Here is a 21,323-nt window from a genome sequence, read left to right as displayed (position 1 = left end):
AGGAAAGGGTTTATTCAGCTTACACTTCCACGTTGCTGCTCATTATCGAAGGAAGTCAGGACAGGAACTCAGAGCAGGAAACTGGAGCCAGGAGGAGCTGGTATAAGAGCCATGGAGGGTTGCTGCTTACTGGCTTGCTCAGCTTGCTTTCTTATAGAACCCAGGACCACCAGCCCAGGGATGACACCACTCATAACAGGCTGGGCTCTCCCCCATTGATTATTAATGGAGAAAATGCCTTACAACTGGATCTCATGGAGGCATTTTCTCAACTGAGGCTCCTTCCTCTCTGATGATTCTAGCTTGTGTCAAGTTGACATAAAACCAGCCAGTACAAGGCCTACGTAGGACATTTTTCATCCAAACTACCAGACCCACGTGGCAAAGGGCCACGGGTGCCCTGTCTAGTACTGAGAGAAAGAATTTTGACTGGAGAGAGACAAAGAACTAAGAACCACCTCAGGCCTGATCCCTGAGTTTTGTCCCTGACTGACCTCTTGGTGTCCCCTTCCCTCCTAAAACATTTCACTACACTCCCTGGAGCCTTGAGCTTGGTGACCCGCTATCATTTTCATGGTGTAATCCTTCAGCCCTGTGCCCTAGCTAATACGAGACAGTTCCTAGAAGCCTCCTCTTCCACCTTAGCCTGTGGAGTACAAGCTGTGCGTTCTCATACTCCACGCCTGAGCCTACTTGTAGACAACGACTCAGAGAACATTTGGACGCAGACCGCTGTAGCTTAAATCCCTGTTAGTTACCTTCAGTGAGTTAGCTCAGCTCCTTTTTGTTTAGGTTCTATATTTATAAAGTGAGGATGATAACAACACCCACGTCATTGTGATTTCAGGAGACTGAGTGGGAAGAAAAAAAAAAATCCTTCCAACCTGCCTGCAGCGCCGGGTGAAACCGATGTGTACTAAAGACTGTTATTGAGACACCAGTGTGAGGTCCCCTCCAGCTTGCCTTCAACCCTTGTCGTCTCCCTAGTCTCCATATGGACTAAGACCTGGCACTCTCGGTCCCAAGTCCCACTGTCATCTTAGGTGACATCAAGATTACCCCCAGAAACAAATCTCTCAATTTCTCCATTCTTGAGCCAATTGCTACTCAGTGTTGGGCCAGTTTGTATCACCCCGTCAAATGTGAGCATTTCTTCTCACGGCCACATTCTGCGGCATCACACAGATACCTTAAAAACAGCCAGAGTGAGAATATTGACACCAGGGGAACTGGCAAGCTCTGAGAACCAAGGGGCTTTCTTTTCCCGCTGAGCACACGCTCGCCACTCTCCTCCATGTCAACCTGCAAACGTCATGACCACGTCTTGACTCTTTGTCTCTAGTAACATCTTTTCTGTCTGTGAAAACTTTAAATTCCAACTTTCTACTCTTGGAGCACAACTCTGCGCCTTCTCAGCTCCTTCATGTTATAGCAAAAGTATAACATGCACGCACGCATGCGCACTTTTGAAAAAGTCCGTCCCCGAGCACCTAACTCTGCTCTACTTCCTCCATACCTGAGCTTTTGAATTTATCACCCAAACCCTTCTGTGATAATAACCTCTGCTTCTGGCTCATTGCTCCTTCTGAGATGCCACCTGTCACTTAGTCCAATCCCATTCCCCGCCTCCTTTGGAATCTCTGGGGTGGCCTTTAAGTTTGGAAATGGAATTATAATGGCATTTAGTGCGTAAAAATAAACCACCTCTGCTTCTATGTCAAAGAGGAGCAATGTAGTTTTGCCCTAAAAGTAAAATAAAACACCTGCAGACTGCTCTGTGTGTGTGTGTGTGTGTGCGTGCGTGAAATTCCTTTGTTATTTCCATGACACCATGGTAGACGGCGTGGCCCCTTTCTTCTTCCTGCATATGATTGCTATACTGTGCCTTTGATCAATTTTGTTTTTATGGCAAGTTTTGCAGCTGTGTTAAATCTGGGTTTTTGTTGTTGTTGGTGGTGGTGGTGGTGGTGGATTCCCCCCTCCCATCAGAGGGTATTAATATTGTACTCTGAAACCACAAGAGGCACTTTATAGAAAAGGGAACAGACAAGAGCTCCTTAGTAGTAAAACTCTGAGACGCATGACTTGCTTTGTTTGGCAATGGCCACAACAATGAGATTTAATGTCATCTTTTCAAAAACAGTCGCTGGCTAGCCTTCCCTTGCCCTTTCTCAGGCTGGCTTTCTTGTTCATTCACTTAACAGATATTGGCTAAGCACTGCTGTGTGCCATTCCCTAGGCACTGAGGAGAATCTGATAGACCAGGCAAGGTCCCTGTCCTCGGGGACCAGTATAAGGGCAGCAGCTAGGACAGGCAGACCAGTGAGATGCATGGGGAAAACGATTTCACTGGGAAACCCTCTGCGGGACATACAGCAGGTCGAGTTTAGGGAGAGTGACCCATGACACTCTCAGAGGTCCATACCTCAGGGGACCAGGCTTTGGTCCATGTGCATCTGACCCAGGCCGTCATTGGGTACTACAACTCCTTTTTCCTCCAGGTCCCAAAGGACACCAATCTGTTATGTTGTCTCAATTACAGACAATAGGTCAGCACCTTATAGATAGTAGGTACATAAACCTAAGCTGATCTCTTGTCATCAAAGTCAAAACGCTGAGGACCAGAAGCAGTGCCTGGCCACAGTCAGCGTGAGGCCTGGGTGACTCTCTGAGGAGGGCCTTTGCGTGAGCTCTAGGGCTGTGTATTGGCGCTCGTGGGCTGTGTGAGCGATTATGTGTCCTCTTCACTGAGACCCTTATTCCTACCCTCTGTAAGACCCTTGAACATATCCATAATTGCTACATGGAAATGCTTGTCTTACACTTCAGCTAAATTGCTTTGCTCAGGGTGTAACATAATAGTGTGCTAGTCTCTGGAGAAGGCCTGTTGTTTTGGTTTTTCTGGTTTTGCTCCGGGACCTAGGCATCTGGAGCTATGACAAGCCTCTTCGTGTAGATATCTGGTCCCACCTTTGCTGGCTGGGTGTTTGGTTCTTTGGTCAGTGTTTACTCCAGTGTGACAGGTTGTGGACCCACTGAATGATAGTTGGTTTTCAGTCTGAGGCCACTCTGGGTTTCTGTGTTCAGACTCTTAACTGGTCCCAGATCTGAAGCTCTGGTTGGGACTTTGGCTTCATACCTGGAGCAGTCCCAGATGGGTGAAGAGGGTTGGGGTGGGTGGTAGGCTGTCAGTGGAGGGCGGGGGCTAACTCTAGAGATCTCTTAAATGGGGATTAGAGTCTGGCTCCACAGAAGGTGGGCAGAATCAGAGCTAGCAATATTGTGGGTTGGCCAGGATAGCTTCCAAGTGGGGGTGATGTGCGTAACATTGGCAAGACTAGGGATACCCTAGAGGGATAGAATAGAGGGAGGAAGGAGGGCACCTGGGTCCCTGCCAAGTGTAGTGGCTATAGAGTTCTGGAAGACATCAAGCCTGCAGTCTAGGTGTGAGTGACCCTTGACTTTATACTGAGGAGTCTACAGGTTATATCCCCAGCCTAGGTACATTTCTTGAGTTCCAGTCACATGTGGCCTGTGGCCCTTTGTGTTTGGTGGCTATTTATGTATTAGTTAGTTTTGCCAACCTCAGTCACGGAATGTTTGGCAAGAACAACTTAAGGATGGAAAGGCTTGGTTCAGCATCTTGTTCATCACTCCAGGGACATTACGGTGGAGGGAGCTGCAGGCCACTGGTCTCATGGCATCTGCATGGAGAGCAGAGAGACACTGTTCACTTTCTCCTGTTTATTCAGTCTGGGACTCCAAACTGTGAGGTGGTGTCACCAAAATTTAGAGTAGATCTTACTTCCTCCGTTAAACTTGTCTGGAAATACACTCTTAGTCATACCTAGAGGTGTGTTGCCAAGGTGATTATAAACACAGGCAAAGTGCCACTGAAAGATGTATGCACCACAATTAGCATCTCAATGTCTACAGATCCTCCTGCCTTTCCAATCTATGGCCAGGAACATGTTCTTCATCTCAGTAAATGACAGTGCCATCTTCCAAGGCACTGCCCCCAAACTCACCCTGACTCCTCTACTCTGGTTAATCCCTGGCTCTTTATTTCCATGTCTGGAACTGTTCACCTCTGCTCATCCGCTAGAGGCAGAGAGCAGCCAGAAGTTAAGGAGTAGGTGCACCAAGGGCCGAGAAAATGAAAATGTTTAACTGAAATGTTAACTGAATGTTTAGCTTTCTCAGAAAATAATTACAAGCTGCAACAATGTTGCATGGCTATAAACCTAGTGTTCTGGCCACAGCGGGAAAGAGATCACAAGTTCAGGGCAAGCCTAGACTACTTGTTAAGATGTCTCAAAAAAAACCCTAAAATAATATTAATTATTATTATGCTTTCTTGCCTGTCTTGTAACAGCTCTCCAAGGCTCCGTGCTCTGGCTAGAGGCTTATCTCCTGCATACTTGAGATTTGGCGGCACAAAGACTGACTTCCTTATTTTTGATCCGGACAAGGAACCGACTTCCGAAGAAAGAAGTTACTGGAAATCTCAAGTCAACCATGGTAAAACTTTTAAGAGATTGTCTGTTTTAGTTAGCCTGGATCAGTCATGAGACTGCTTAGTGAAAAGTGTCATTGCTCAAACCTGACCCTTAGACAAGTAGAGAACCCAAGAAGAGTGGGTGGGCGGCTTCCCTCCTCTGATCTCTCCTTGACTATAGAGCATCTCAGACATGGTGTGCGGGGCAGAACTGGGTGTGCGGGGCAGAACTGGGGGTTTTGAACAAACACTGGTTGTAGCTGAAAAGTAGCTGTTTGGCGTAGAAACAGACTGGAGAATGTTGTTAGGTAACAATGTAGCAACAGATGGAAACACATGGTTCTGTGAGGAGAATGGAAGAAAGGCTGAACAAAGAAACACAGAGGGGAACTCTACCTGAGCACAATTTGCTTTACTGGGCATTGGTTCTCAACTTTATAGACTGTCCTATCCCTGGGGTGAGTCTGAGTGATGGGGTCTCACGGCTCCAACCTTAGAGTCTGTCTTTACCAAGCTTATCAGACGGCTCTGATATGGGATGTGTGTGGACCTTGTCTGAGACCCTACCCTTGCTGGCCCCAAGGATTTGTCCATGACCTGAGACACCAGACATCTGGACAGTTGCGAGACGTATACTTCTTCACACCTTAAGAGTGTATGCATTCTGGCTACGGTAGCGAGCAGCATTTAACCAGTTCATGTATGGCATATTCCTCCTTTCAGCTGACTTTCTCCAGTGAGAAAGTATTCCGTCAGTCAGCTGTTGGTCCTAAACTGGAAGAATGGTAATTAGAAAAAGGCAGAAAGAAGGCTCAAGGGCCTCCTTTAATAATAAGTTTCAGGTGTTGGCTCAGCCGGGCAGACTCTTGCACACCAGTTATTAAGCATTCCTGATTTTCCTTATTTGGCTATTTGCCTTTTTTTTTCTGCAGTCATCATTTAAGTCTCGATGGGATGCCAATCTTTGCACCTCACTTTCCTTATCCCAGGGCTGATGAGGAGGCTTCCTGGGAGCCCCAAAGCTCCCCTGAGATATTCTTTGTGAGCACTGAGGTAGAAAAGGGACTCTGTTAGCCAGTCACAGGATAGCGTCCCAGGAAGGGAAGGAAGTCATCAGCTGGTCAGCTGGCTCTGGCAGCAGCTCTGGCCCCACTGCTGTCTTATGATAAAGCCATGCAGGCTTCCTGGGAGGAGAGTTGGGGTGGCTCCAGAAACTTGGAGTGCCAGCCTTCCAGGCAGAACAGTCAGTAATTTGCCAGTGCAAAATAACAACTTTCTATGTGCTTTGATTTTTTTTTAATGTGTGTGTACACTTTATCTGCATGTATGTATGTTTATCACATGTGTGCCTGCTGCCTGAGGAGGTCAGGGAGGGGTTGGATCCCCTGGAACTGAGTTACAGACACTTATGAGCCACTAAGTGCGTCCTGGAATTTGAACCCGGTGGTTCTACAAGAGCACCAAGTGCTCTTAACTGCTGAGACGTCTCTTCAAACCTTTCTGGTTTTTTGTTTGTTGGTTTGTTTGTTTTGTCATTGTTTGTTTTATGAAACCTACTACATTTTTATTACGGACCTCCAGTTTAAACATGATCAAGTCTCCAGGTTAAAAATGTTGAACTCTGGGGCTGGAGAGATGGCTCAGCAGTTAAGAGCACTGACTGCTCTTCCAGACGTCCTGAGTTCAAGTCCCAGCAACGATATGGTGGCTCACAACCATCTATAATGGGATCTGATCACCTCTTCTGGTATGTCTGAGTATAGCCACCATGTACTCAAATACATAAAATAAATAAATCTTTTTTTAAAAAATGCTGAACTCCATCTGGTAGGATTGTTAGATGAGCATGGTTCAGTGTAAACCCTGAGTCTTGCCCTTGTGTGAAACCTTACAGACCGAGCTTCGTGCTCCTACAGTGTCTTCTCTTGCTGTCGTCCCTGATTTTGTTCACAGTTTTCATCCGAATCTGGGAGGAACAGGACAGTTTTGCTTTTGTTTCTTGTCCAGGAATCACTTGATTCTGAAAGTCTTGTGAAATGTCACGGAAGGAAGCTGGTCAGGTATCCTGGTTTATTTTTAAGACAGGGTCTTGCTACATATTCACAGATGGCCTCAAACTCCTGCCAGTCCTCCTACCACAGCATGGGGGGGGGACACACTGAGATGATGAGTGTGTGCCCCAACGGTCAGCTGCATATTAAAAATGAACTTTCATTTTTGAGCTAAACTCTGACCTCCGTCCGCATCCAAATCTCTGATCAGTTGGTTCAAGCTGTTGAGGGGATTTCTTGATTAGCAAACTATTTGAAATCATGTCCAGTACTCCATGTCAGGACATGTACTCCCAATGTTTTTTAAGTTGTCTCCCATAGGTTGTTCTCTTGGTAGTCATTAACCAACAAATGTGGTCCATGTAGCAGAATATATGTTTCTCTGATCTTGTACTTAGTAACCAGAAAAGTAGTCAGTTGCCTTAGTAGCCGCATTAACAGTCGACTAGATATCCAGGTTGAAATTCAACCTTGTTCCTGTGAAAATGGCGTCCCTGAGTGCTCTCGTCTGCTTGCAGATATTTGCAGGTCTGAGCCGGTCTCTGCTGCGGTGTTGAGGAAACTCCAGGTGGAATGGCCCTTCCAGGAGCTGTTGCTGCTCCGAGAGCAGTACCAAAAGGAGTTCAAGAACAGCACCTACTCAAGTAAGAGCTGCAGGCGCCCCTAGGTGTTCTAGCCACAGGCGTGCTCAGAGGTAGGAGCTGCGCTTGGATATAACAACTGCCAGGGCAATGCGCGAAGCTCCGCAATATTTAAATACTATGGAGAGTTCATGAGGAGTCGGGGTCGTGGCTAGGTTGGGGGCGTGGCTCAGTTGGTAAGGTGTCTGCCATGCAAACATGGGATCTCTATCATTCACATGAACACTACGTGCGTTTCTATGTGAGTTACCCCAATACTGAGACAGGTGGTCTCTTGGCACAGTGAAGAGCAGTTAAGATGGCTTAGCGGTTAAGAGCGCTGGCTGTTATTCCAACAGAACTGGGGTGACTCCAGTGCCGGGGAATCTGGCCATCCTTTTTTGCACTGTGCACCAGAAGCCCATGTGGTACACAAAGAAACGAAGAGGAATCCGTAGAAGACCCACCCTGAGTCCAAAGCTCTACGGCTTCCCCCTGACTTCTGACTTGGGCAGCCCACCACAGAGTAGGATTCAGAAACCAACTTCTTACTAAGGTTTTGACCCCAATGGACGTTCTCAATAAAAAAAGGAGGCAAAGCTAAAACCCAGAAATGAGAGAAAACACTCGGCATTTGTCTTGCCATGTCTGGGTTACCTCACCCAGAGATCGCTTCCAGTTCCATCCATTTACCCACACACTTCATAACCCCCCCCCCATTTTCCAAGACAAGGATATTGTGTGTAGGGTTGGCTATCCTAGAACTCATTCTGTAGACCAGGCTGGCCTTGAACTCAGAGATCCGACTGGCTCTGCTTCCCAAGTGCTGGGAATAAAGGCGTGCACCACTACCACCTGGCTCATAATTTCATTTTTGACAGCTGAATAATTTCCCATTGTGTCAATGTAGCACATTTTTATTATATCCTGCAGTTGTTGACATTCGTGTTGTTTCCATTTTCCTGGCTTTTGCGAGTAGACAGGCAATGAGTGGGGCTGAGCTGAGTATCTATAGTAGGATACAGAGTTCTTTGAATAGAAGCCCGAAAGCAGTATGGTTGGATCACGTGGGACTTCCAGTTTTATTTTGAAGTGCCTCCCTACTCCTTTCCATGCTTGCTGCACCAGATTGCACTGTCACCAGTAGTAAATAAGTACTTGTCCCCTTTCCTCACACCCTTACCAGCATTTATTGTTTTGGTTTTGGTTTTGTTTTTCTTTTTCTTAGCCATTCAGCATAGGATAGCATTGAGGCTTTAAAGCAAACAAGACAGGCATTCTTCATTAACTATGAAATGTTCTCATCTGAAAGTTGATGTCAGATGATACTGCTTGGGTTTTACTGAGAAGACAGGTATGGGCTACCATGGACTGAGTCCTTCTGTTTGTTTGTTCATTTGTGGGGTTTTGTTGTTGTTGTTGTTTGTTGCTTTGAGATGGGGGTCTCTCTATGTAGTCCCATCCTGGCGCTGACTAGGTTAAATAGGCTGGCACCGAAATCTGGGAGACCCTCCTGCCTCTGCTGCCCAAGTGCTGAGATCAAAGACGTGCTCCACCACACCCAGCACCTTTAATGTTCTTGTTGAAACTCTTTTGAGGTACCACGAGCTTCGTCCAAAGAAGACGATAAACTTAATTGATAAATGTGTGTATGCTGACTGCCCCACCTACTTTTTACTTCCTGCCCCTCCTTTCTTGCCCTCCTATTTATTCCCCAAGACACAAGCATATTGCAGTTTGCCTGAGTCATAGCTCACAGTGGCCTCTGATTACTCAAGCAGAAAAAATAAGAGTCAGCCGTCTCTCATTGTAAGTCCAAAGCTACAATAAACAGTGAGGACAGTTTATCAAAAGCCGAGGCAGATGGAACACACGGCCTCTTCCATCCAATAATTAGCCACGCTCTGACTGCAAGGGGGAAAGTTGCATAAGGAAACGGAAAGTTCTACTCCAGTGAGCACATGGTTGACGGGAAAGCAAAACAGCTTTATCTGCAATAAGGAGGGAGTTTTAGGGGTCAGGATGGAAGGTCAAACCAGCCACCACAGCCCTTTTGCCCAGAGCCTAATGTAGAGCAAGCCCTAGCTCACCAAAATTCTGTGAAGCAGAGAGAAGGGTGCTGCAGAAGAGGTTAAAGGGGCTCAGAGGGTACCGCAGGACAGAGTGTGACACAGCTGCGGCCACTTATCCAGGTTTGGCGAAGATGACTGGTGTAGGGAGCTGTGCTAACATCAGTGAGGGCAAAGCAGACTTATCCTAGAAGCCATCTAGGACTTCCATAGCTGCTGACTTCGAACCCTCAGAGGGCGGCTGGCTTTCTTGAGGTTACAGACTACTCAATGAGCAGTGGCTTCAACTTAAAGTCCCCAGCTGTATTATTCAAGTCCACCATTGAGACCTACTGCTGCTAAAGGGGGCAGAGAAGATTGCTTTCAAAAACTTACTGCACACCAGGACCCCCAGAGCTCTTCTGGAGACACCCAGGAGACTAATGGAGTCCTCATGCCTGCTACCACAGCACCAGGCTATGGCCCACTGGTGCCATTTATGATTTCCCAGAAGCATATCAAAACACCAGTTGATGCAGGAGCTTGGAAGGAATTCATTCCGACCCTCCAGGAAGATTTGGGAGGATTCAAGATATCAGTGGAGGAAGTAACTGCAGACTGTAACTGTGAAATAGAAAATAAATAAATAAATAAATAAATAAATAAATAAATAAGATGGCCTGGTTTCACTTTCACAATAAAATTTGTCGCAGCTGAGGAGTTACTGCTTAGAGATGAGGAAAGACAAGATGAGATCAATTCCTAGAGGAGATGCTGTAAGTATGGAGAAGCGACAGGGTCAAACTTAGACTGTTACATAAACAGCTGACACAACAGTACAGGATCTCAGCATTTGGCTCATTTTGTAGAAGCGTTCTCTCTAGGTAAGAGGCTGTCAAACTGCATCACAAGGTACAGAGAGATCAACAGTTGATAAGACAAACTTCATTCCTGTTTTAAGAAATTGCAGTAATGTCTCAACCTTCAATAATCCTAACCACCATCAGTTAACAGCTGCCCAAATCAAGACCCACTGCCTCCAGCCAAATGTTACAAGGAGGTGCAGACAATGATTAGCATTTTAAAGTAGTAAAAGGTTTTTTGTTTTCTGTTTTTTGGTTTTTTTAGATCTATTTTTTGTTTTGTTTTGTTTTGTTTTTGATCTTAGAGACAGAGTTTCTCTGTGTAACCCTGGCTGTTCTGGAACCCTCTCTGTAGTATATGTGCTGCCGAAGGGAGCACAAACTCTCTCTGTAGACCAGGTTGACCTTGAACTCATAGATTCGCCTGCTTCTGCCTTCCCCATGCCAAAAATAAGGTGTGCACTACCACTGCCCGGCAGATCTATTTATTTTGTGTGCATTGGTGCTTTGCCTGCATGTATGTCTGCGTAAGGGTGTCAGATATGCTGGAACTGGAGTTATAGACAGTTGTGAGCTGCCATGTGGGTGCTGGGAATTGAACCCTGGTCCTTTGGAAGAACAGTCACTGCTCTTAACAACTGAGTCATCTCTCTAGTCCCCAGTCCTTTCAAATTCAGCTATATACATGTTATACATAATACTACTGCATTTAAAATAGACTATGGTATAGTGTAAATATAACTTTCAGTCATCCTCAGAAACCAAACATTTGTATGACAGCCTTCATTATGATTTCATGTTTTATTGCAATGGTTTGAAACCACATATCTCCTAGCCATGTCTATTTAGTACATAGACTAATTCACCTATCTTTGTAAGATTTGCTACATACCAGCTGGATTTCAGTATACCAGACCAATGTTTATTATATGCTATATATTTTTATATATAAAGTACATAAAAATGTGATATATAAGAAACCAAAGTGAGCCAGGCTTGGATGGCTCACACCTTTGATTCCAGCACTTGGAAGGCAGAGGATCTCTGAATTCCAGGCCAGCTTGGTCTACAGAGCAAGTTCCAAGGTAGCCAGAGCTACACAGAGAAACTCTGTCTTGAAAAATTAAAGAAAAAATAAGAAAGAAACCAAAAATGAATTATGTGCTGATGATTAATATAGTTCTCTAAACTCTGGCATTATTTATTTATTTATATATTTTTGCATTACCCAAAATGGTATTTTGTTTGCCTGTGTGTGAGCACAATGTGCATGCAGTGCCTGTAGAGGCCAGAAGAGGGCATCTGATGCCCTAGAACCAGAATTACAGACAGATAAGAGTTGCTTTCTGGGAGTTGGGACTAGAGCCTGGGTCCTCTGGAAGAGCAGCCGGTGTTCTTAACTGCTAAGCCGTCTCTCCAGCTCCAACTCTGGCCTTCTTAAATGGAGTCAAACTACCCAGACATGTTGGCAAGCCTGATTTATTGTTGAGTTAAATTTGGCATAAAGTGGGGCCATCTCTGATCCCTCTGTAGGAAAGGCAGAAAGTACTAGAAATCCACAGTGTAATGTATTATTTGTAAGACATCATTGCATAGGTGTGCGAGGAGACCACATGGCATTAGGTAATAAATCATTTCCATTTCCATGTCGAGGGGGTCATATTAAACATTGTACTACGTTATCTTTAGTTTCTGAAACAGGTTAGTGAGGACATGTCATCTCTTGTCACCAGGGTGATGGATCTGCTGCATCCTTACACCTTACAGAAGTGGCCTTGCCATTGGGTAACTGGCTTGGTACAGTTGAGTCACTGTGTTGGTGATGCTAAAATGTGCAAAACTAACTAACTAACTAACTAAAATAAAATAAAATAAAATAAAATAAAATAAAACAGGCATCCTAGAAAATATAGGTAAGTTTCCCAGTGCAGGTCCTGTCGGATCTGCTTACAGCTCTCGACCTTCCTAATGCTGTATCCCATTGATACAGCTCCTCATGCTCTGGTGGCCCCCAAACATTAAGTTATTTTTGATGCTAGTTTATAACTAATTTTGCTACTGTTATGAATCCTAATGTAAATTTCTGGGTTTCCCAATGGTCTTAGGTGGCCCCTGGGAAAGGGTCAGGGGACCTCAAGGAGTCAAGATCCACAGGTTGAGAACCACTGGCTTAAGTAGAGGACAAAAAGCACTGGCCTTGAGAGCTGCTTGAGCAGAGAGAATGAAGGAACCACCTCATCGTTATGCTGATCAGATTTTGAGCTAGCCTCGGCTTCCTTTCCCTCTAACCTTTCTCCCCTTTGCCTCTGCCCCCCCTTATGTGCAGCCATGTGCTGAATGTCTACGTTGTAACTAAGAGGAAAGATTGGTGTCTCCTGGTTTCATCCCAACGCTCTCTCTGCTTTCCCACTGCGTGCGTGTGTGCGTGTGTGTGTGTGTGTGCATGTGCGTGCGTGTGTGCGTGTGTGTGTCTGTGCATGTGTGTGCGCACATGTGTGTGCGTGTGTGTGTGTGTGTGTGTGTGTCTGTGTGTCTGTGTGTCTGTGCGTGTGTGTCTTGTGTGGAGGGCAGAGAACAACTTGTGGAAGTTGGCTATGTCCTTCCACGTTATGGATCGAGCCAAACCCAGGTTGTCAGACTTGGTGGCGGTCCCTTTACTTACTGTGCCACATTGCTGGCCCCTTATTTTTGTTTCTAAGCATATATTTGAACTCAGGAGTAGAGTACCTTTGTCCTAGGAGATATTAGTGTTTATGGTGTAATCAGGAGATGTCTTGTTAAACCTGAAAACTGTGAGGAGAAAGACCAAATCCACGATTGTCTAATTAACATAAGCTTCATTTAATATCGGCCAAGATGGTGGACATGGATCCATACCCAGAATTCCTGGAGAATGGCAGTGAATTAGGTTACGCAAGGCTAGGTAGTTCCTGTCTTCATCCAATGAGGCATGAGAAGGGGGCTCAACCCTACATCCTGATGTACTTCATGCCTACGTATCTTCCACCTACGTGTGACCAACCAACCTTGTTCACTGAAGTGGAAACTTGTAGCTTGTTATTGTACATGAACAACAACCTCCAGTGTAGGCATACAGTTTTTGCAACCTACTTTTAGCAGGGGTTCAACCTCTCTCTAGCCCACCACCCAGCAGAGGCAGTGGAAGAGAAGAGTTATTAGGGTGTGGGAGAAGTGGGCCTGTTGAGCAATAGCTCTTTGTGGGCGAGCTTGATCTTCTTGGGCAGCATTTAGTCCCACACCAAATATGACTCAGCAGCAGGCCAGTCCTCTAGGCAGGCACCAGGCAGCTGTAGTTCAGTCCTGAAGAAACCACCAGGCTCACCAACCGGCCTGAGATGAGGCCGCAGATGCAGCAAGTTGCTGCAGGAGCCTCACAGGCAGTTCTTGGGTGAGTTTCTCTCAATGGCAGCATTACCACAAGTTGAGCTCAGCAATGCTATCTATGTAAGGCGAACCAATACATGCCTGTCTTTAGTGAAGAATAGCGAGGTGCAGCAAACCAAACCAAAGCTCAGTGCTCGTCTCCCACTGTCTGTGGGGTCTTATTTATACTCCTCTATCACAGGTCTTTCCATGTGTTTGCTATAGCAAAACATCCTCTCACCTGTGTGCCCCAGCAAACCATCATCTGACCTGACTGACTTTCCAAAGAAACTAGAAGTTTCCACTTCACTCCACCATTCCAGGATGTTATCTATCCTTGGGCAAATGGGGCAGGCATTTTTTAAATGGATCTCTTAAACACAGTGATTTAAACTTAAAACCTAACTCAAGCATCCACAGTATTGCATACATAAACGTCCACTATATTTGGAAGAATTTAAAGAAACAGAGGCAGAGAGAAGCATGAACAGAATATATTCAGCAAAGCAGGCATGCCAGGCTTTTTAGAAAGGAGGAGGACTAGGAAGCCATGGTGCCTTACACCTGTATTTATTATCTATCTATCTATCTATCTATCTATCTATCTATCTATCTATCTATCTATCTACCTCTCTATTGGTTTTGTTTTCTAAAAAGTTTTCACGTTTGTTTTGTCATTGTTGTTTAAGATAGGGTTTCACTTTTTAGCCCAGGCTAGCCCCAAACTCTTGATTCTTCTGCCGAAGACTTCCAGGTACTAGGACCCCAGTTTATGCCACTAAGCATGGTTCTCAGCCTTGCTCTTTGGAGATGTGTCTGGTCCTCGTTTGGCACCATGTGTGCCCTGGAGGGTAAACCCATCGCTCCTGCCCCTCCTACTCTCATCTGTAATTGGCAGAGGTGAACCCGTGACTCAGGTTGATTATCCCTGACCCACTTTCTGTGTCACACTTGCAATATGCAAGTGATCGTGGACGTGACTGCGCCGGCAGCTAAGCTACAGCTTACGGTAGTCTCTTTCGCTAAGTGTAAATCACTGGACTTCATCTACATGTATTACTAATGACTGCTGAGGAATAGCTAAGTCAAACCCAGTGTGGAGGTAGGCAAGCAGGTGAGCTGTGTAGACCTCATAGCAAAGTGAGTGTGGAGGTTTGGCGTGAGCTCAAGGCTAGAACCTTTGCTCTGCCCCCTCTCCTGGCCAGCCCAGGCTGTAGGCATCTTTATGAACCAATCACAGATGACGTGGGGGTGGGGGGGGTGGGGGGGTGGAGGGGTGGGGGGGGGTGGGGCAGGTTTACACAACAAAAGCTGGTATGCCTGAGGATCTGCTCGTCTTGGAGAAACCAGATCTTAGGGTCCCCTGTACAGCACCAGACTAACCTTTACACTGAAGACTACCCAGCAGCCTTTGCCAACAGCATTGAGTCTGAGACCGCACTGCTATGTGTACAAAAGTGATTCAGGCAAAGACTTAGAGGCCAAAGAAAGCAAGCCACTCCTCTCCCCCCCACACACACTTTTTTATGATTTTGTGTGACTTTTTCTGAAAGATATGATTATGGAGACATAAATGAAGTAATGACCATCTATTATAGACCAGGAAGAATTAAAAAGTAAGATAGAGAGATCTATAACAGAAATAAGTAGACTAAAGACAGGTGCACTTAAGAAATAGAAGTCTACACTTCCAGGACAAGGGCTAGGAATAATCCTAGAGACGATGGAAGGTGACTTTCCTCGGTGAGCACTTAGCACGTTCTCTGAGCACTCTGAGTGTCAGCTGTCCTAACACGCTCACAGGCGTGTCACTGATTATTTAAGGATCACATGCAAGCGTGCACTGTTACCCTGGACTTATAATCAGGAAATATTAGAGAGGTTTATTGAAGTGACAACCTCACTGTAAAGTAGGAGGCAAAGCCACTTGTCCCGATGGAATTAGCAACCGTGTGGAAATGGCAAGACCCTTTACTCAGTGAGAGAGTACTTCCTAGAAAATGAAAATGAAAAATAACCATTCAAAGTGTTCCACAATTACTTTATGGAAAACATTAAGTTAGAGCGTTTTCATTTTAGGCACAGCTCAACAACCTTAAAAGAACCAGTTCACTTAGTTTGTATAAAAAGTCCAAGGAATATGCATAATAAGGCCTTTAGTTTTTTGTTTTTTTTTTTAAGAGACAGGAATGATTTCAAACTGCTGTGACTTTCATCTATCCTCCAATGTTTAAATAGTGAAGGCATTTCTAAGAGACAAGTGTAACGAAGTAACTACGTGTAACTAAGTCTCCCCTACTGTGTTATAAGTATTTTATCATGAAAAACTCTGTATATTAGAAATCTTTATCAAATTAGTTCTTCAATTATTTCAGGACCAATCCGGATAATGATTCCCTAATGCAGAGGGGGCGGGGTAATCTGACATCTCATTTCAGTGCTTTCTGTAGCAAAGCCACTTTTAAGGAGAAAGTCTTGATAATTACCAGATAGAGAGGTAGGGGTGTGTGTGTGTGTGTGTGTGTGTGTGTGTGTGTGTGTGCCTGTGTGCCTGAGTGCCTCTGTGTGTGTTTAAACTAGAAGAGCTCTTGAGTGAATTTCTGCTAAATAAATGATTTGAGAATTTATGTGAAAATCGTAGAGACTTATTATACCTATGATACCCAATTCGAAGGCCACACTTAAAATTGTATTGTTGGGGATGGAGAGATGCCTTCATGGCTGCTCTTCCTCAGGAACTGGGCTCAATCCCCAGTACCACACGGCAGCTCACAACCATCTGTAACTTCAGTGCCAGGGAATCTGACCTCTGAAGGCATTACATGCACATGGTGGTACACAGACATGCATGTAGGCATGCATGGGTGGTTATCCATACACATCAAATAAAAATGAAAGTGTAAAAACTTAAAATTGTATTACCGACACTTTCAAAACCGAAGTAGAAAGCTACAATCGCCAAAGCTTAGGAGCTGGAGGCAAAAGGATTAGAAGTGTAAGGCCCTTCTAGTCTGGACAGTGGGTTTGAGGCCTGAATAGAGTCCTCAGCTTCCTACATGCTAGCCAAATACTCTACCATCTGAGCTACAGCCCCAGTCCAGGCCTTTCTTTGATTGCTTGTCCAGGTGTGCACTGCTTAGGCATAAGGACTGTCATTCTATTAGGAATAGAATTCCTTTGACTAAACAATATAGAGAAAACTCATGAAGAGCAAGCCCGGAGGCAGTGGTCACGCCAACAATGTAACTAAACGCTGCCTTTGGTGACAATGTAACTAAATGCTGTCTTTTGTCTTTCAGGAAGCTCAGTGGACATGCTCTACAGTTTTGCCAAGTGCTCGGGGTTAGACCTGATCTTTGGTCTAAATGCGTTACTACGAACCCCAGACTTACGGTGGAACAGCTCCAACGCCCAGCTTCTCCTTGACTACTGCTCTTCCAAGGGTTATAACATCTCCTGGGAACTGGGCAATGGTACGTACCCGGGGACAGTTCACTCATAAATACATTCCCTTGATGATTTTTTTCTCTTTTTATATTCTGTCAGTCTCCACCTCATTTTTTTTCCAAGACAGGGTTTCTCTGTGTAGCCTTGGTTGTCCTGGAACTCACTTTGTAGACCAGGCTGGCCTCGAACTCAGAAATCCCCCTGCCTCTGCCTCCCAAGTGCTGGGATTAAAGGAGTTCGTCACCACGCCCGGCTTCCACCTCATTTTTTGAGGCAATGTCTTTTACTGAACTTAGAACTCAATGATTAGCTAGATTCTTTTTGGCCACCGAGCCGAGTCTCTGCTGCTCAGCCATTGCTGGGTTATAGGCGTACTGCTGTGCCAAGCATTTCCTGTGGGTCCTGGGAAGATGAACTCAGGCCTTCTTGCTTCTACAGCAAGCACTTTGTTAACTGAGCCATTACCCTACCCTAAATGCTGGTGGTGTTGCTTACATCGGTCTCTCTTTCTTCCTTTCTTCCTTTCTCTCTTTCTCTCTTTCTTTTTTCTTTCTTCATCTTTCTTTCTTTCTCTCTTTCTTTTTATTCCTTCCTTTTCAAATGTGTATTATTATTATTACTATGAATGTATGTATGTATGTATTTATTTAATTATTACTACATATGTGATAGGGGAAGGTCACATGCCACAGCACACACATGAATAGTTCAGAGGACAGTTTTGGGAAGTTGGTTCTGTCCTTCCAGCTCAATGCCTGTTCTATGGAATGCTTCGTCTGCCAGGCCTTCTCATTAGCACATCTTCATGTTGTTTTGAGATAAGAAAACAGGAACTATCAGCTCCCGGCTTCCCCCCCAGATTCCCATGAGCCTTACAGTCTTTTAAACCTCTTGTGCTTAGCATACTGGACTTGAGGAAACTCACTTTCTCTCTCTCTCTCTCTCTCTCTCTCTCTCTCTCTCTCTCTCTCTCTCTTTCTCTCTTTCTCTTCTTCCTGGGTTGACCACTATAAAGCATACACTCTAAAACAATAAGCAATAGAAATTATTTCTTCCAGGCTGGAGAGATGACTCAGCAGTTAATAGCACTGGCTGCTCTTCCAGAGGTCCTGAGTTCAGTTCCCAGTAAGCACATGGTGGCTCCCAACCATCTGTAATGAGATTTGATGCCTTCTTCTGGTGTGTCTGAAGACAGCAACAGTGTACACATATACATAAAATTAATGAATTAATTAAGAAATAAAAGAAATTATTTCTTCCACAAGTTGCTTTCAGTTATTGCAACAGAAAGTAGCTACTACACTCCCAACCACGTTCCAACTTCCCTTTTATACTGTCTTGAAGTTTTCAGCATAGATTATAGAGAGTTGTGAGCCACCAGGTAGGTCCGGACCATATGGAAGAGCAGCCTGTGCTCTCCACTGTTGAGCTGTCTCTCCAGTCCCAAGGAACTTATAAGTTCCAACCTACATGTTAGTCAGATTTATTCAAAAATATTTGTAGGAAAATTTTCCATCCATCAATCAATAGTGCTAAATGTGAAGGGTCAAATCAAAATGTGTCATTTGATGAGCTCGTGCTGTTTGGGCAGACACTGTCCTACACATAATAGTCTTCTCCCTGCCTACTCTTCTTTCTTGTTTTCTTCTCTCTCTCTCTCTCTCTCTCTCTCTCTCTCTCTCTCTCTCTCTCTCTCTCTTTCTCTCTCTCTGCTTCCCCATGTGTGTGTTTACATGCTAGTGTGTGTTTGCATGTTAGTATGTGCTTATATGCTTGTGTGTGTTTACATGCTTGTATGTGTGTTTACATGCTAGAGTGTATTTACATGCTAGTGTGTGTGTTTACATGCTAGAATGTGTTTACATGCTTCTGTGTGTGTTTACATGCTTCTGTGTGTGTTTACATGCTAGTGTGTGTTTACATGCTTGTGAGTGTGTTTACATGCTAGTGTGCTTTTGCTTGTATGCATGAACATGCAAAAGCTGGAGAACACCCTAAAGTACCATTCCTTGGGTGCCTTCTACCTTTTCGTGTGTGAGCAAGACATGGTCTCTCACTCACCTGGAACTCACCTTGTAGACTAGCGCTGGAGAGCGAGCCACAGAGGTCCTCTTGTCTCTGCCTCTCCAGTGCTGAGTGTCTGGCTTTTTTACATGGAGTCTGGGGGTCAAATTCAGGTCCCCCTGCTTCAAGGCTGGAGTTTTACCACCTGTGCTATGTCCCCAACCCTCGTTTTTCTATTGTTCTTTGTAAGGGAATAAATAAAAATCGGGCTACTAAGGTAACATATAAAGGCAAGCCTATCAGAATTACACCAGATTTTTCACCAGAGACTATGAAAGCCAGAAGAGCCTGGACAGATGTTATACAGACACTAAGAGAACACAAATTCCAGCCCAGGCTACTATACCCAGCCAAACTCTCAATTACCATAGATGGAGAAACCAAAGTATTCCACGACAAAACTAAATTCACCCATTATCTCTCCACGAATCCAGCCCTTCAAAGGATAATAACAGAAAAAAACCAATACAAGGACGAGAACCACGCCCTAGAAAAGCTACTTTCCAGATGCCCGTTGATTTAGCATCTCCTTGATTAACTCGAATTTGCTTACTCCGCCCTCACACCATGATTCAAATGTTTACATTTTCAAGATCTCCTCTTGCCTGGAGTGGTGGGGCACGCCTTTAATCCCAGCATTTGGGAGGTAGAGGCAGGCGGATTTCTGAGTTCGAGGCCAGCCTGGTCTACAGAGTGAGTTCCAGGACAACCAGGGCTACACAGAGAAACCCTGTCTTGAAAAACAAAACAAAACAAACAAACAAAGATCTCCTCTTTAATAACTTTCCTTGGCTTTTAAAAAAGATTTATTTATTTATTTTATGTATATGAGTGCACTATAGCTGTACAGATGGTTGTGAGTCATCATGGGGTTGCTGGGAATTGAACTCAGGACCTCTGTTTGCTTGGGCCTCACTCGCTCCAGCCCAAAGATTTATTTATTATTATATGTAAGTACACTGTAGCTGTCTTCAGACACACCAGAAGAGGGAGTCAGATTTCATTATGGATGGTTGTGAGCCACCATGTGGTTTCTGGGACTTGAACTCAGAACCTTTGGAAGAGCAGTCAGTGCTCTTAACTGCTGAGCCATCTCACCGGCCACTTTCCTTACTTTTGATTCTAGGTTTTGTAATTTGAGAAATGCTTGTTGCTGTATGTTTGTGTTTAAAGAAAGACATTCAGGTAAGAGGTGAGTGTGAGACTTGCTGTCTTTCAGAGCCCAACAGTTTCTGGAAGAAAGCTCACATTCTCATCGATGGGTTGCAGTTAGGAGAAGACTTTGTGGAGTTGCATAAACTTCTACAAAGGTCAGCTTTCCAAAATGCAAAACTCTATGGTCCTGACATCGGTCAGCCTCGAGGGAAGACAGTTAAACTGCTGAGGAGGTAGGAACTGGGAATGTACAACTTTCTCTCTCTCTTTCCTTCTCTCTTCCTTCTTTCCTTCCTTCCTTCCTTCCTTCCTTCCTTCCTTCCTTCCTTCCTTCCTCCCTCCCTCCCTCCCTCCCTCCCTCCCTCCCTCTCTCTCTCTCTTTCTCCTTCCTTCTTTCTTTCTTTCTTTCTTTCTTTCTTTCTTTCTTTCTTTCTTTCTTTCTTTCTCTCTTCTCTCTCTCTCTCTCTCTCTCTCTCTCTCTCTTTCCTTCTCTCTCTTCTCCTCCTCCTTTCTCCTCCTCTTCTCCTCTTCTTCCTCTTCCTCCTCTTCCCCTTCCTCTTTTCCTTCCTCCTCCTCCCCTCCACTTCCTCCTTCTTTCTCTCCTCCTGCTTTCTTGGTTTTTCAAGACAGGGTTTCTCTGTTTAGCATCAGCTGTCCCGGAACAGGTTATATAGACCAGGGTGGCTTAGAACTCAGAGATTTACCTCTACCATCTGGATTCTGGGATTAAAGGTATATGTCACCACCACCTGGAGCCTTCTTACTTTTTTAATGCTTAAAAAAAATGTGTACTTAAAATTACCCACTGAACTGAGTTTAGATGGTCCTAATTTTGCTGACAACAACCAACGCATTGTATGAAGAGGCAGTCGAGCATGTGCCTTCTGTCAGGCTTAAGTAGGAGATTGCTGTGGGCCATATCGATGTCCAAGAGTTTCCTCTCAGCCTGTTTGATTTGACTCTTGCTGGTCTTGACATAAACAATGAGCTGGAGCGTGTTGATGAATTCTGTCTTCTCCATGAATGACTCAGAGGTCAGGGGAACCAGATGAGGGCAGAGGGATCAAGCTTGTTCCTCCTGGAGATGCTATCACTGAGGTATACAGACTGCCTCTGGAGCTTCGGGGTCTTGGGCAGTGGAAGGGGGGAGATGTGCAGCTCTTCTTTCAGTGGCCTTGGTTTTCAGTGGCCTT

At 44.9% G+C, this 21,323-nt stretch overlaps 1 protein-coding gene across 1 annotated transcript in view; it reads left to right on the top strand.

The window, feature by feature from the left end:
- The window catches only part of Hpse (heparanase), a 40,233-nt gene that overhangs the window by 3,867 nt on the left and 15,043 nt on the right, over positions 1-21,323 (top strand). The window contains exons 2-5 of the mRNA NM_152803.5: positions 4,376-4,521; positions 7,068-7,193; positions 16,764-16,937; positions 20,195-20,363. Coding sequence (NP_690016.1) covers positions 4,376-4,521; positions 7,068-7,193; positions 16,764-16,937; positions 20,195-20,363 — 615 coding nt within the window. The remainder of the gene's footprint in view (positions 1-4,375; positions 4,522-7,067; positions 7,194-16,763; positions 16,938-20,194; positions 20,364-21,323) is intronic.

The sequence above is a fragment of the Mus musculus genome, chromosome 5, assembly GCF_000001635.26.
Source record: "Mus musculus strain C57BL/6J chromosome 5, GRCm38.p6 C57BL/6J".
Lineage (NCBI taxonomy): Eukaryota > Metazoa > Chordata > Mammalia > Rodentia > Muridae > Mus > Mus musculus.
The sequence above is the reverse complement of the archived record's forward strand: the minus strand, read 5'-3'. Positions and strand labels throughout refer to the sequence as shown.